We start from the raw sequence: 15,063 nt of genomic DNA on the forward strand, positions 1-15,063 counted from the left end.
ACCAAAGGAACATGGGTAAGAATAGATTTTGTAAACTACTTTCTTTTTTACAATAAAAGTATGTGGAAGCCTATTAAAAAAGATTTTTGTATTTGCCCGTTGAGAGACATCACTGAAAGAAACGTATCAGCAAATATTTCTCCTCTGGGTTCCTCCGGTCAAGCCAACGCCATCAAACATTATGTGGTCAATTTTAGCTAATTCCTTTGGCTGACATTTGACTTTGGTAAAAATCTCATCTGCAAAGTTGATCGAGTGTTTATCAGAATCTTTTGCATGCCCTTAATAAGGATTTATCCTATCCCAAATAAACTTATACTGAAACAGGAAGTGAAGTACGCCTATACTGCTTTTCCCCATCATGATCAAAATGTACTCAGTAGACAATCAGTGTCTCCATTATCCTGCTAGCTTAGCAGTGGTATAGATAGACGGTGGAGTGTTTGAAGAAAATGACACTCTAGTGTACAGTAACAGATATATAACATAGAACATGCTCCAACATTGTTTGACATGTTTTTATTAGATCCCATTATATTGTAGTTCTGTAGACTGTGCAGAACTACAAAGTTGGGAATGTAACCAGTCAATAAAAACCTTGTGCATGAATTATTCTACAATCCTCACACACCTCGCTTGATAGTGACTGACTGATTCAACATTTGAAGAACAAAACTCCTTTTCCCCAACAATGTGACATGCAGCTCTGATTATTTAGTGTGAACAAAACATTCAGTGTGTAAGGCACATCAATCTATCACTGTCATCTGCTGAGCAGAGTCTGACAGATTCTGACAGCATCTTTTGTAACCAACTTAGTTACTAGGTGATGAAAAGCCCGTCATTTTTCTCTATGAAAGGTAGAGTTTGAAACAGACACATCATTTTTATTTCCTTTTTCAGACCGATGTTCTTCTGTTATTGCCATGCTGCTTTGAAAGCCTATTATAATACTGAGATCGTGTCAGCTTTTAACTGCTTTCGTCATAACACTATGCACAATGGAGAGAGAAAAAAACACTGTTAAAAAAAAAAAGCTAATTGTAAGGGGATTTTCTTAAAGTCCATCAGTAAGCTACACATGTACTCACTGAACTGGAGCTACACTTTTCATGTTAAAAGTTCTAATCCCTATGGCATTAAATCAAACCCCAATTTCGACACTATTCATGGTCAGCATGTTTTCAATATGCAATATTCATTTAATGTATATACATTCTGTTATTATCTCTCTCTATATATGTAGTTTTTATTGCAATCGGCAGGGTCCGCCATTCCCGTGCTGGATTTAAAGTGCCTACCTCCGCATAAGAGATTTATAGGAAACAATGGAGCATGTGTTACTGTTTGTAATTTTAGAGTGATTTGGTATTGCTCTATGTAGCACTGAAATGCCAGGCAGGAAAACTATCGTGAGAATGGCATAATGGCCACATCATACAGATGCCGAGCTGGCCTTGTTGCTGTTGGACAAGTAAGTAATAACTTATTAGCACACTCGAACGTTGGTAACGTTACTTTAAGCGCTGTGAATGAGACTTTCTAGCTTCGTTGGCTAGTCAGCATGGTTAGCTTTGACCACGATAGTTCATCAAAAATGCATCTATAAAGTAGGGATGAAACGATTACCGGTTTAACGGTAAACCATGGTAAAATTCTCGACGGTCATTATTACCGTACACATTTTAATTACCGCGATAACTGGGTATGGTTAACCGCGCTATTATAAACTCACGGCAAACACTGTCCAGCGTCTCATAGTGTTGTGTAGTTCAAAGAACGTTTCGTTCATAAGACCTAATTGTGTGTATGACTCGGGAGGAACGGGTTGTCTCAGTGAGTGATTCGTTCATTTTCACACGTGTGAAGGATCTTGGACTCTTACGTTCACTCATCACACGGCAGCTGCATGGGCTCCGTCAGCACAGGAAACAGAACTGATTAGTTCACGACTCTCAACTGAGGGTCTCTAGGTCTGACTCGACGACTCGTTCAGTGCTCACATGGGTCCTCCTCAATCTTTCGTTCACTCGGCAGGCTGAGTGGCTGCCAGCGCCGGAGAATGAGAGGCAGGTTGGCTGTCAGGTAACAGTCACTGGACTGACATTATATCTAATATCTATTTTGTGACATTTAATAAAGCATAACGTTATTACAGCGCAGTTGTGTTGTGCTAAGTTATAGTTTTAACACAGCTGCACCGTAACTTTAGTCCTGCTAGTGTTTAACATTACAGCTAACAGCTGATGAGAGTTGTTCTGGGTCCACTTCAGAGCCCTGACAGGATTCTACTGGGAGCCGAATTACCTCCGAGGTCGTCTCCTCTCCAAAACAAACAGACGGTCATTAAAACATTAAAACACAGCCACATAGCAACATTAGCATTAGCCCTGTAAACAGCTAACAGCTGATCCAGGTCCGCCAGAGAACGCAAGGTAACTTTTCCTTTTTATTTACCAACAGAGCCGTGCTGTTGTTCCACAGCTCGTGATGGGTGAACAACCTGCAGTGTTTGAGAACGATGTGCTCACGTGTGTTTCTCTGTCTGCAGAATCAGGACCTGATGTGGCCCATTCTGCGTCCAGACCTGCCAAACTGCTGCGTTTATATATGTTTATTTCTCTGTTCCTCTCTCTGTGCTGGAGTTCTTTAAGAACTTGGTGGCTTGATCCAGATTATTATTAAATTGGTTGAATTTTAATAAGAGTGTGTTTATTCATATAGTGTATCAAGCTTATTACTTCAATATATTTACTGCAAATCTGATATTAATATTTTAATCATGGATAGGGACGTCAGGCTGCTGCATGAATGAGCACTTTAGAGATAATGATAGTAATTATATACATCAGCCTTTATATGGCTGGTCTGGTTGGATACTCGGGAAAGATTGTGAAAATGGAAGGATTTAGCCGGGAGTAGTAGTGATTACATATTGACAACATATTTCTGTGGTTTTTACATGGTTTGAATTTGGTTGTGGGCCCAGGGGGGTTTATATAATGATAATATACAGTAATCAAGTGGTGAATTTGTGCATTATACTTTGTCAAATAAAGCAAGCCAGGCAGCCTTCCGTGTTTGAGAACGGCGCTGTTTTTTAATGAGAGCCCACTAGAGGGCTGCAATAACCAGCCTAGTTCAAATGAACGAAATGACTCAAAAAAAGATTAGTTCATTTTGAATTTGAATGAACGAGTCTGTCAAAAGACTCGAACTTGCCATCACTAGCGTCTGCCAGAAGCAGGCGCAAAAGCGCAGAATGCAATGTGGGTTTGTTTGGGTCAATGACAACACGGCGGAAGACAGCGCTGCAGAGATTTTTCAGTCACTCTGAAGTCCGGTCATATTTTAGTTTTAATGAGAGCGCTGAGGGAAACTTGATTGAAGAAAATAACCTTCTAGTGAACGCAGGGTGAGTTAACTTTTAGCTTTGGTTTGTCTCTCTGACTTGCTAACAGCATGTAAACTGAAGCTCTCAGTGTTGCTACTCTTGTAAAAACGCTACACGATGAGTCTATTCGTCCACTGCACATGATAACACGTTACGCATTTTAGTCAACCAACCAGCATTTCTAGAAACGCTACTGACTGCTCTGTATTTATGTCAGTCTTGAAAATGCACACTGATGATTTTCATATGTTTGCAAAACGTATTTGCTGTTAATTTATTTTTTATGCAAAACAAAATGGCAATTGTATTTGTAGTTTTCAATATAAAACTTGTTGAAATGGTTTCAGTGTGTGTGTAAGTACATTTTAATCTTTTTCGGCACATTTTTACAATACCGTGATAATACTGATAACCGTGATAATTTTGGTCACTATAATCACGATATGAAATTTTCATACCGTTTCATCCCTACTACAAAGACATGACAGACATTAGTCTATTTAACGTTTCCTGAACAGTGGCCAATTTTTAAAAAAATTTCTTCTTTGAAAGTTTCTTTTTTAAATCTCTTGTACACATTAAATGTTACACCATAATACCACATACAGGCAGACATGACGCAACTCACAAACTCAGTTCAGTGTGTGGACAGTCTCAACATCATCGGCACAGGTACCACTTTACATTCTAGCCATGTGGTGGAAATGCCCCTTGTTGTTTAACTATGGGGCATTACAAGCTTTAAAAAGTCACATTCATTAATACTCAAGAGGACAAGGTCAAACGACTTTAGTACACCATCTGCCATCAAAGGGCCAGCACCACAACAAATGGCTTTCTAATTTACTTATCTGTGGTTTGCGGTCAGGGGAATAAAAAAAAACAAAGTTAATTGCCAACATCCTATTTATCACTGCTTCTTTGAAATTATCCATACAAGTTAATTTAGTCAGCTTTGGCTGAGCGACCAGGGAGGAATACAGATCTGTGATATACAACAGAATAAGAATTTGATTCAGTTCACTTTCTATGATTTGATATTTTCCAGCTTATAGTGTTCTACAATGTAAACATAATTCATTATAAAGTTGGACAAAGTTGGATAAAACTGGACAACTGGCCATTTCCATACTTTTTTAGATACATAAGGTTATAGAAAACTTAAATAATACAATGACAGTAATAGTTTGAGTTGATTATGAATCAATAATCAATATTTCTACATTAACCATGGATCATGTGGCTACTTGTATGTGAAAGGGGTCACTCGTTGTGATGAACATAGAGATGATTATCACCAGACTGCAGCTCGCCTCAGCTTTATAGCATCTTTTGGTTGTGTTTTGGTTTTATGGCTCTCAACTTTACCGTTTTCTTTCAGTCTCTCCACTCTCATAGCGTTGTTTTCGGCCGCAGCAGGCAGCTGTTTTTTAGCATAAAAGCTCTAAATATCCACTGTACACTACCTGCCCTGCACCAAACTGCAGACTATCCCAGTTAGCTACTAGCTGGTAAACATAGCAGAGTGGCCAGACATACGAATGCTAATGCTGCTCTGTATCTGCTCTGTAAATAACGGTTTGCTTACAGTTTTTGTTGATCGCTTCGGGACTATTATCGTAAGTATTTGGAAAAATTTCACAACTCATCACACTTGTAACACAGCCAGTCTCTCATTCAAAACGTGACACTGTGCATTCATTTGGATTGTAAACATCTTTCACCACACAAGCCATTAATTAATTAGATTAAATTAATTCAAAATATGTTTCTCGTGAAATGTCACAAGAACAAAAGGTTTAATCACCAAAACACAACGTAAGGATTTATTTTTCATCATTTTAACTATCAGTGAATCCAGTAACAGACAATGCTAGATACATGCTTACTGAAAGTAGTATGCTACAGTAATGTAAAAAAGACAGATTACACAGTTTTCACATTAGGCAATACACTTTCATTACCCAACATTTACAGAATTTATCACTTCCACAATATCTATCCTATATGTACAGGTGCTGGTCATATAATTAGAATATCATCAAAAAGTTGATTTATTTCAGTAATTCCATTCAAAAAGTGAAACTTGTATACATTCATTCCACACAGACTGATGTATTTTGATATCTGATATCTTTTCATGTTCATACTTTTCAGTTGGCAAACATTTCTAAAAATCCTTTTTCTTTATTGGTCTTAAGTAATATTCTAATTTTCAGAGATACTGAATTTTCATTAGTTGTCAGTTATAATCATCAAAATTAAGGAATGAACATTTGAAATATATCAGTCTGTGTGGAATGAATGTATACATTATACAAGTTTCACTTTTTGAATGGAATTACTGAAATAGATAAAAACTTTTTGATGATATTCTAATTATATGACCAGCACCTATAATCAAGATGTCATCAATGAAGATATTGCCTCCAATCATTGATGCAAAAAACAAACTTTTATTGCAACATATTGGTTTGTCTAATCAAATGACTCTGAGCCTGTCCTATCTGCTCCATGTTACAGTAAAAGGAATTGCCAGTGTTCACACCACCTTTTGCAGTATATAGTTGCCCGCTGAGTTTACCATCACATGAAATTAGCAATGTACAGATGGTAATCGATGATGATGGTAATCATCGATAATAGATGGTGTAGTGTATTTTAAAGTATTGTACATACTGTAATCACTGCAGTAGCTCTGAATCCCACTGAGGTCACATGAAAATGATTATATATTAAGCAAATGTTTCAGCAATGATCAATTAGGAACAACAAGCATAGTGATAGTGAGAGTGTATTTTAACAATAGATACGAAAATCTTATTCAAAGTTGCATGTACTTTGTATGAACTTAATGTATTTCAATGCAAAACATGTCTTTCTGCATGTTTTGTTGTACTCAGTCAATGTAAGATGTACTTATAGTTGTGAAAAAGGTCTTTTTTTGATGGTCTGTAGTGTTTTTTGAGTGTAATATTTCCAAATACCAGCGACAATAGTACCAAAGCGATAAACAAAAACTGGAACGTTAATATATGATAATGTGTCGGCTTGTTTCCACTGCCTCCAAGTGGCAAAAAACTCCATCTGCTGATGAAGATGATGTGATATATCCAGATAATGCTGAATTCTGAATGTTCAATGACTATCTGTTAATATTGTTTTGATAAAGTGTCACACCCTCTGTCCCTGCCCCTTCTTCAGCCTAGCCGGGAGCCTTCCTTTCACTGTCTTTTTGTGTGTTGTGTTTTATTGCAGGAGTGGAGGTGTGCAGGTGTTTGGCAGCAGCTGCAAATCATCTTCAATCTCCTCTGCTTTAAATACTAGGCTTCTACTCTACCACGCCACCAGATTCGATTCGGCTTCACAGTTAGTCTCGGTCCAGCCCTTATTACCATGTTTACTATTTTGACCTCCTTCTGCCAGCAGTTACTCCTGGTCTGATTCCATGCCTGCTCACCTGCACTGGATCACCGCATCTCTTCCAGGCTCATTGGTTAGTATTAGTATTAATAACGTAATGAAGAACAAAGTCCCGAAGATGAAAAAGCTAATTTGCTCGACTTGAATGGTTAATTTAAAAGTAATTGTGCTGCTGAGCATTCTATGACTCTAAAATATCTCTGTTATTTTAGTTCATGGAGTCCATCAGTGTGCAGAGACACTGCATAGTCCCATTTAAGTTTTCTTCACTGAGACCTTTTCTTTTAATCACGTGAAGAGGCTATCAACTGATTTATCAACATAAATGCTTGGGGCGGTACACTGTCCGTATGTCACTAGATGCTTCTGAAATATCTTCAACTGATTACACTGACTTATGTTTGTACATGCTTCAGAGGCAGAGGAGTAAGAGCATTGATTGAGGCAAATAAAAGCACCTGAAAGTGGCCACAGGGTGAGAGGAAGTACAAAAAACCCAGATGTATTCCATGTGAGAGGAGAGTGAGAGGTTAGGGTTATTTATTGGAGTCAAAGTGACACATGGAGAAACTGACGCAGAGAAAGTGGCACTTAGGATGTGAGAGAGGGATCAACTCTCCCAGGACATCATCAAAAGGTCTTTCCCACCGCTCAGTGTGTAAAGGCATCTATGTCTGCCCCTCAGTGACATCCTGTGTACCAGTAATATTTGTTCTTTCCAAAACAAAACAACAGAGTTTACTATCCATTGTAACAGGTGTAGTATACATGCTAAAACTACATTAGGACTGGCCCTAAATTGTAATCTGAAGCTGAAGGTTTTTCATCTGTTACTGACGCTGTCCTTAACTTTGTGATTGCGTATCCATAACTCTGATAAATTGTTTTGTTGAAACGTAGACAGATATTTTATAATGTTTTTAACAATAAATCAGGCTGCTTGGCAACTTGCTGGCAAATTTGAAACCTTTTTTGCTGTATTAATTACCAAACAGGGCCGTCGACCCTTGGGGACTCACTGGAATCTAGGTCCACTGTGTGGCAATTCATGTATGGTTTTTTGATTAATTGCAGATGTGTTTGGTGCTGTAATATGCCCCACTAAAGCACAAAATAAACTGAAATGACAATAGCCTTAAAGGAATTATATTATCAAGCATGCGAAATACACATATTTGCTTTCTTGCCAAGAGTTAGATATGTAGCTAGAGCAAGCAGGTGATTAGATTAGCTTGGAATAAAAAGTGGAAACAGCTAGTTTATTCTGACTAGCAGCACATCTAAGGCTTACTAATTAACAGCAACAGAAATTTAAAGAAAACAAGCTGTGGTTTTATGGGGAGTCAAGTGCTTTCTTAGTGAACAGCGTCTGGGTGCAGTAACTTCATGGAGTTTTATAATTACTCGAGATTCCAGGAAGTCACTGCACCCAGGCTTTGGGCACCAAGAACAAGTAACAGCACATAAATCCCAGTTAAACTCCCCCTGCTTCCAGTCTTTGTGTTAAAGGTGCAGTAGAATGCTCATTGTCATACCTGTATTTAGAGTTTCTACGAAGAAATGTTTACATGCTTCAATGTTTAAAAAACGCATTATATTTCTCATACTGTCCACTCCTTGAGCACATCTTTTCACCCTCTTTCTGAACATTCTGTGTTCGAAACAGAAGGCAGTTGCCTCGCTGCCTCGCTACTGTAGTAGACAGCTTCCTAAGAAGGCATCACTTTCAAATGAAGGCATCTCAGTTAACATTGGTTTCGAACAGCCTTCTAGCATGCTGTCTTGCGTGACGCTAGTCTTAGCATCAGCTAACTAGCTATTGAAAAGGCAAATGGCTAACAGACGCCTCAGAAATCATACTTAACAAACTTGGTTGGTTTCAGTCACGGGCTAATATGATAGTTCAGTGTTAAGTTCTCGCCAACTTTTCAAAAATTGTAGCGAGAAAACTACTAAAAACTTTTAAAGACGTATTTGTCAACGTGTTTGTCCACCGTCTTGACCATTGTTCGTAAGCAGCAGCAGCCACAGCCGTACTGGTTTATGGGTAGGCAGCATGAAGTCACCATCGATGCTATGTTACAGGGGCAGTTTGAAGTCATCTTACGAGACAGAAAGAGATCGTTTCAGCCTGTTAGACAACTTCTGAGACACCAGTTTAGCCCATTTCGAACACAACGTCTGTTTTAGCTCCTGTCTCCTGGGCCACCCTCCCTGAAAGCTCACTTGCTTCTGATTGGCCAACTTCCCCTAAAATGGGCGGGGCTTCGCAGCACTGCACAGAATCAAGGCCTGTTATGAGAGACTAGAGGTGTGTCTCATTTCACGCCCTTCCGTAAAGTTGAGCGTGGAACGCTGGACACTTCTCATCCTCAACAGCCACCATCAGGGGCATTTCCAAGCTCTTAAAACATTGGAGTCTTAGCCCAGCCCAGAAATTTTTCATGTTTTCACCTGTTTTCACCCTCCCCAGCCTACCAAAAGTAGGCCTAAGTCTATAAAGCAACAGTAAATGACCTCTACTTGTACCATCTACAAAAAAAACCAAAAACGCACAGTAACTTCAACTGTCTCATTTTCTGTTGCTACCTGCAAACTGAACCTTGTCTTCTACATTTTAATTATTAAATATCATAGGTCATATAAATACATTTATTATGATTATTATAATTACTACTGATAATAATTAACACTAAACACAAAACACAACATTCAGGTCACATGTGACAATTCAAAATATAAAAATATAGTTTAATATAATGCAGTAGGCCAGTTGTCGGCAATAGGCGGCCCCCGGGCCAGAACTGGCCCGCCAACAATAATGCAGCACGTGCTTTATTGTGAGCATGTGCAAAAGTGTCCTTATAATTAATTTGTTAAACAAGGGAGAGAAAAAATATCTGCAGTTATTTGGAATCAACCTTACAACCTTCCTAACGGGAGTCCCGCACAGTACCAATTGTCATGTTATTCTCTCGCTACTTTGAGGCAGACTGTTTGTGTAGCAAATATATTGACAAGAAACTGACCAACATTTTGGTTACAGTGCTTGCTTTTTTTTTTTGAAATTGCTTTAATTTTATATAATTCTTATAATTTTATTATAATTCTTATTTATGCATAAATATATTATACAGCTGCTCTGCCTCAAAATGTACCGATTTACAGAGTACTAGCTACACTAGCTAAGTTAGCTACACAGTTAGCTGTGCAGCTAGCCGTCCTATTCATAGTTTTCACATGACGTCACGTTCCAAGGAAAACGCTTACATGGAGGGCTAGAAAGACGTTATTTTCCGATGCCTGCCAACCAATAAGCAAGTGATACACTGTTACTTTGAGTTGCTGGAAATGCTAGATGGTTGTTGTGCTTTCGGATGCACTAATCGAGGTGAAGAGAAGCCTGGGCTGTGGTGAGGGATTCCCCATTAGGTAAACATAAACATACCACAGTCGAGCAGCGGCATGGACCTGGCGGTTTTTAATGGTAGAAATGCAGCAGCGGATGCTGTAACGTTATATGGATCGGATATGCCCGACACTTGCAGTTTATGTTCATATCTTTCTTTTTCTTAAGTTGAAAGGTGATCCAAACAAAATTTGAGTGCTTTAGCAGCGTCTCTACGGGGAGTCACGGTGTGAGCCGCTATGTTGGTCTGTTGTTTTGCCCTCCAGGTCCCCACGCACGTGACTGAAAACTATGATGATTCTGCCCAGAATGGAAGCTTGCTGCTCTGGGGATGTGTTGGTGTTTACACCTCTAACATTAGTACAGAAGATTTGGACCGCTGGTTCAGAGCCAGCTGAAAACAGGAGCTACTGTTAGCAACAGCTAGCAGTTAGCAAATCACATCATAAATCACAGAGTTGAGGCAGAGCAGCCAGAGAACATGAAGGAGGGAAAACCAGAAAATATTTACCTTTCCTTCACAACTGTAATAGCACTATGAGCTAATATATACTCCATGGCAACCGGCAGCGCTTGTAGAAGCAGCAGCTGGTAGTTCCTTCAAACTCTGCTACACTTTTGTTGTTATCTGTTTTTTCTCCGGCTTTATTGCCAAAACATGTGTTATCTCTGACATAAATATAGTCATTGGAAGATAAAGACGGGGTTTTTGGATTCAAGAGCAGCAGAACAGACCGGACCAGGCGCCACGACGGGTGTTGTGATCGCTCAGAGGAGAGGAAAGCCAGGAGAGGAGCCATGCTGGCCCAGTTTGGACTTAATTCTGCTCCTAAAATGGGACTCATATTGACCAGACAACAGAATTCAGAGACTGTGCCAACATCATACCTGCGCCATCCCGGATCAAGCACTACGCAGGTGGTCCATGTTCCGAGCTGTCAGCACAAGACGAGATGAGAGGAGGTGGACTGTGTGTTTTACATCGATGATGCTTGGTGCTCAAACGCATTCAAGATGGACTCTGTTTCCCAAGTGTCAAAATGTTTATTGCGAAGATGAAACTTTCATATTATCATCAAATTCAAAAAATGCACTGTGGAATGTTTAAGGTGTATACGTGTCTGTATTTTTATATATAAATAACTGTATGTATAATTTTATTTTATGTTACCATATTTTGATATAGGCCTAGACTTAATTACATGTTGTGTGTGTAGCATGAAGGAAGTACAAATTTTGTTTTGTTATGCAGCCTTGTGCTGTATAATAACTAATAAACAACCTTATACCTACTAGTGAATGTGAGTTCACTCCTTTTAGCTCTGTTTTTGGTCTTCACCGACTCCTGAGGGAAATATCTGCCTCTGTAGCAGCTAAGTGCTGCACTATGTTCACCAGGTAGTCGCTAATTGTGTCTGTCAGGTTGGTGCTAAGCAGGTAGTGTATAGTTTGTTTATCAGAGATTTTGTTTGCTTTAAACAGCCGCCTGCTGTGTCTGGAAACGACCAAACGAGAGGGGTGAGTGAACCAAATAACAAAACCTTCGGTTAAAAGATTTCATAGAGCTGAGGGGAACTGCAGAACTGGGTCACTACAAGTGATCACTTTCACATTACACATGATCATTTGATCTATTTTTATGAAATAAATAGTGATTATAACAACTTTAAAGATACAGTCTCGTGTATCAGTATGAATGAGTAAGGCTACATTATGTATACTAAACTCTTAACAAAAAACAAGTACACCAGCAACAGCCAGATTAATCACTGATCACTGATCATGCACTTGTGCATGCACACTTGCAAATGAACACATAGATAGGGGAATAGATACATCTAGAAAAACATACGTACATATTTATAAAGTCTACGCGCACGCATGCACATGGACACACGCTTATAATCATAAGCACATACACATATGCAACACATGTTAATGACTGTGATGTGGCTGTTGCAATTATGTAAGAAATGTTGCTATTTCTTACGTGCTTTTTTTTCTTGACTGGGGTGTTTAGTAATGGTGATATGTTGTGATCTTTTTTAAGCAGAGGAGCCTAACCAGGGACAGGGGTAGCAAATTAGTCAGGGCTAGAACACTATATGCAACACATCTGTTTCATGTTCCAATGTATTTTCCCTGTCTCTAAAACACACACACAAAAGAAATAAGAATAAGGGGTGAGTTTTTAAATACTGATGAAACAATTAACAGAGGAAGTGATTCAGATACTAGCTGGTCTACCACTTCATCAGTGATAGACACTACAGAATTTCTATAAATACATCAAGTCATGATGAAACCTTTAGTGCTAAAGACAGGTGAAGCAGTGCATTCCAGTCTCAAGGTTGTTGAAACCAGGTCCACTCTGAGCTGTGGGAACTGTGGTTTATCAGTTCTTTTGTTTTAACCAAAATATAAGTTACATATAGCTTTTAACTAATATCTCTCAAGGAACAAGTCATGGAAACATTTTACATGAAGTCTCTATTACACATCCATTATAACTCATCTTGTAGGTTATGACCGTCATACTATTTCTTCCTCTAGGAAACAGAAGCAGAACCTGGATAAAGGAACCAAGTGTGAATATTGGCTCTACATGACCCAACACACATATTCTCAGATCCTCTCACACTGTATGTGACATGAGAAAATACAACATGCACGAGAGTCTGGGAATTGCAGAACTCTTCACATATCTCTCCTGCACTCAAAGTTTCAACCTCCAAATGTAATTTATATTCATGAGGATATGCTGATGAGTTACATCTTGCCCTTTGTGGCTGTAGGTCAGTAAGTAGCAAACAGCTGAAAAACTGGGGGATTTTCGCCTTGCTTGAAACCAACAACCAAGGACTGAATGTCCCAGTGACGTGCAGCCTTGTAAAACTCTTTTACCTACATTTTACCTTTCTTTTAAAATCTTTTTGACACAAAATATTTCCATACGTCGCATTACATATATACTATACTATCTCCCTATTGATTTTTTTCTTTAACCTTGTAAAATTCCGTTTTTGAATCATTACCTCAAATTATAAGTGGGTCAAAAATGACCTTATAGGGGAAGAATGGTGCTCAATCATTCATCCTTATCTCAGTCTTGTACACAGTACATTTATTGTGACTGCACAGAACTGGTTATTAGCATTGCCACTCATTTTACACAGCAAGACAAATACATTAACAGCTGTTTTACATTGCATTTACACTTATTACTTACTTACAAACATATGAAGGGGTATTTGCAATTATAATTAAATAAGCCTACTTAATTAGCTAGCTTGAATTACTATAGTTGTGGATTAATTAACAAAATAAATAGTAGCTATGTAGCTTAATTTAGTAGCTAAGTAGCACAATTTTTTGGAGAGACAGACTCTATTGGTCATCTTGATAAATGGATGATAGTTTACTAGGTGGTAGATGACATAGTGTTCACAGTTTTTTGACAGCAAACCCTTGAGGATGTCACTGAGGAGCATAGAATGAGGAGAAGACTGGAGGCATGCACTCTTACACTGCATGATTTTTGCATGATGTTATTAATGATTTATGGTGTTTATATTTTTATTAAGTGTTAGCCCATCTAGTTAATGACATATTTGTTCTACTTTAATTACAAGCGACTCTTAAAACTGACAGACACTGCTCATTTAGCAGATTATAATGCCAATTGAATCTGCAGGTTTACACAGGTCACCTCGGGGTGTGTGATTAGCTGTGCTCAACGCTGGCAGCATTTATCTGTGCCAATTAAATTACATAGCTGATTTACATCTATGAATGTCACGGTTTTATAGTCTGCACCTGGTTAGGTGCAACAAATCTCTGCTCTGTTGCCAAAACATGACAATGACTGAAACAAAAGAGTCAATTACCTCCGATGTCCGGTCGCAGTTTCTTATCATATTCTTTCAGTAAATTGTTGAGGATATTCGTGGCATCGGTTTCCTGTGATTTAGGAGCCAGCATTTGGTTCACAGTGACATCCTCGTAGTCCTCCTCGTACTCGATTGTTAGAGAGCTGTAAAGGTGACATGAAAGAAGGCGAAGCCATGTAGTGTATTCTGCAGACTGCATGAACACAATGTCAGCGTCATTGAGAGTCCTTCAGATGAACTTAGAGCTAAGCATGAAGTTTTCTTCACGAAACAAGTGACAAACAGCTTATGGGAGCTTAAGTTTATCTTATCCAACGTCCCTGAACATACACATTCCCCTCCAGCTTTTTAGAGCTGTTTGAAACAAAAGTACGCCACTTACCATGTATGAAGGACAGACAGGAGTGAGACGTAAGCCAATAATTTGGGTGGCATGTTTCTCGCAGGTTGACAACAAGTAGCCCGGAGATGTGGCAGAGGACGGCGCGTGTCGGTGTCTGGACACGGTGGTCACAGCTGCTCAGAGGATACAGCGAGGGAAAACCTCCTCATAGTTTGTAATCCAAAAGAAATTTCACTCATTGTTAAAACCAGGCGTTTTTTGTTTTAAATGCTTCCCCTCAGGCGTCTTTCAGACGAAGGTGCAGCTTCCCACTTGTAAGGTTGCAGATTGCGGACACTGCTTGTCTTACGCAGGTGCGCACACTCTGAATGCATCCTCACTAAAAAGCCCTGAATTCATCCAAATACTCCTCCATGGGTAAGTCTGCGTCACTCCACTTTCTTGGGAAGTACTTTGCACTTCCCATAAGAGCTGAAAAAACTGAGACCCCCCAGTGTTTCTTCCTTCCTAATTATTTTGGATAAAATGCCACATAAAAATAAAACCTGCTTTTGTGATTGGGTTGAACTGGACTGGAATACTTTGGGAAAATAATTGAATTATA

At 38.9% G+C, this 15,063-nt stretch overlaps 1 protein-coding gene across 2 annotated transcripts in view; it reads right to left on the reverse strand.

Annotated features, from left to right (window-relative positions):
* Positions 1–14,819, reverse strand: part of LOC119901140 (gamma-aminobutyric acid receptor subunit gamma-3) — an 86,634-nt gene extending 71,815 nt beyond the window's left edge. Inside the window, exons 1-2 of one of the 2 annotated variants that reach the window (XM_038716641.1) lie at positions 14,499–14,819; positions 14,114–14,259 (exon numbers count right to left, since the gene is read on the reverse strand). In XM_038716641.1, the coding sequence (XP_038572569.1) occupies positions 14,114–14,259; positions 14,499–14,551 (199 nt within the window). In that variant the 5' untranslated portion in view covers positions 14,552–14,819. The remainder of the gene's footprint in view (positions 1–14,113; positions 14,260–14,498) is intronic. The other variant, XM_038716645.1, reaches the window with a different exon arrangement.
* Positions 14,820–15,063: the final 244 nt, after the last annotated feature.

This window comes from Micropterus salmoides, unplaced genomic scaffold, assembly GCF_014851395.1.
Source record: "Micropterus salmoides isolate LMB-PRFRI ecotype aquatic unplaced genomic scaffold, ASM1485139v1 Ms_hic_scaffold_13, whole genome shotgun sequence".
Lineage (NCBI taxonomy): Eukaryota > Metazoa > Chordata > Actinopteri > Centrarchiformes > Centrarchidae > Micropterus > Micropterus salmoides.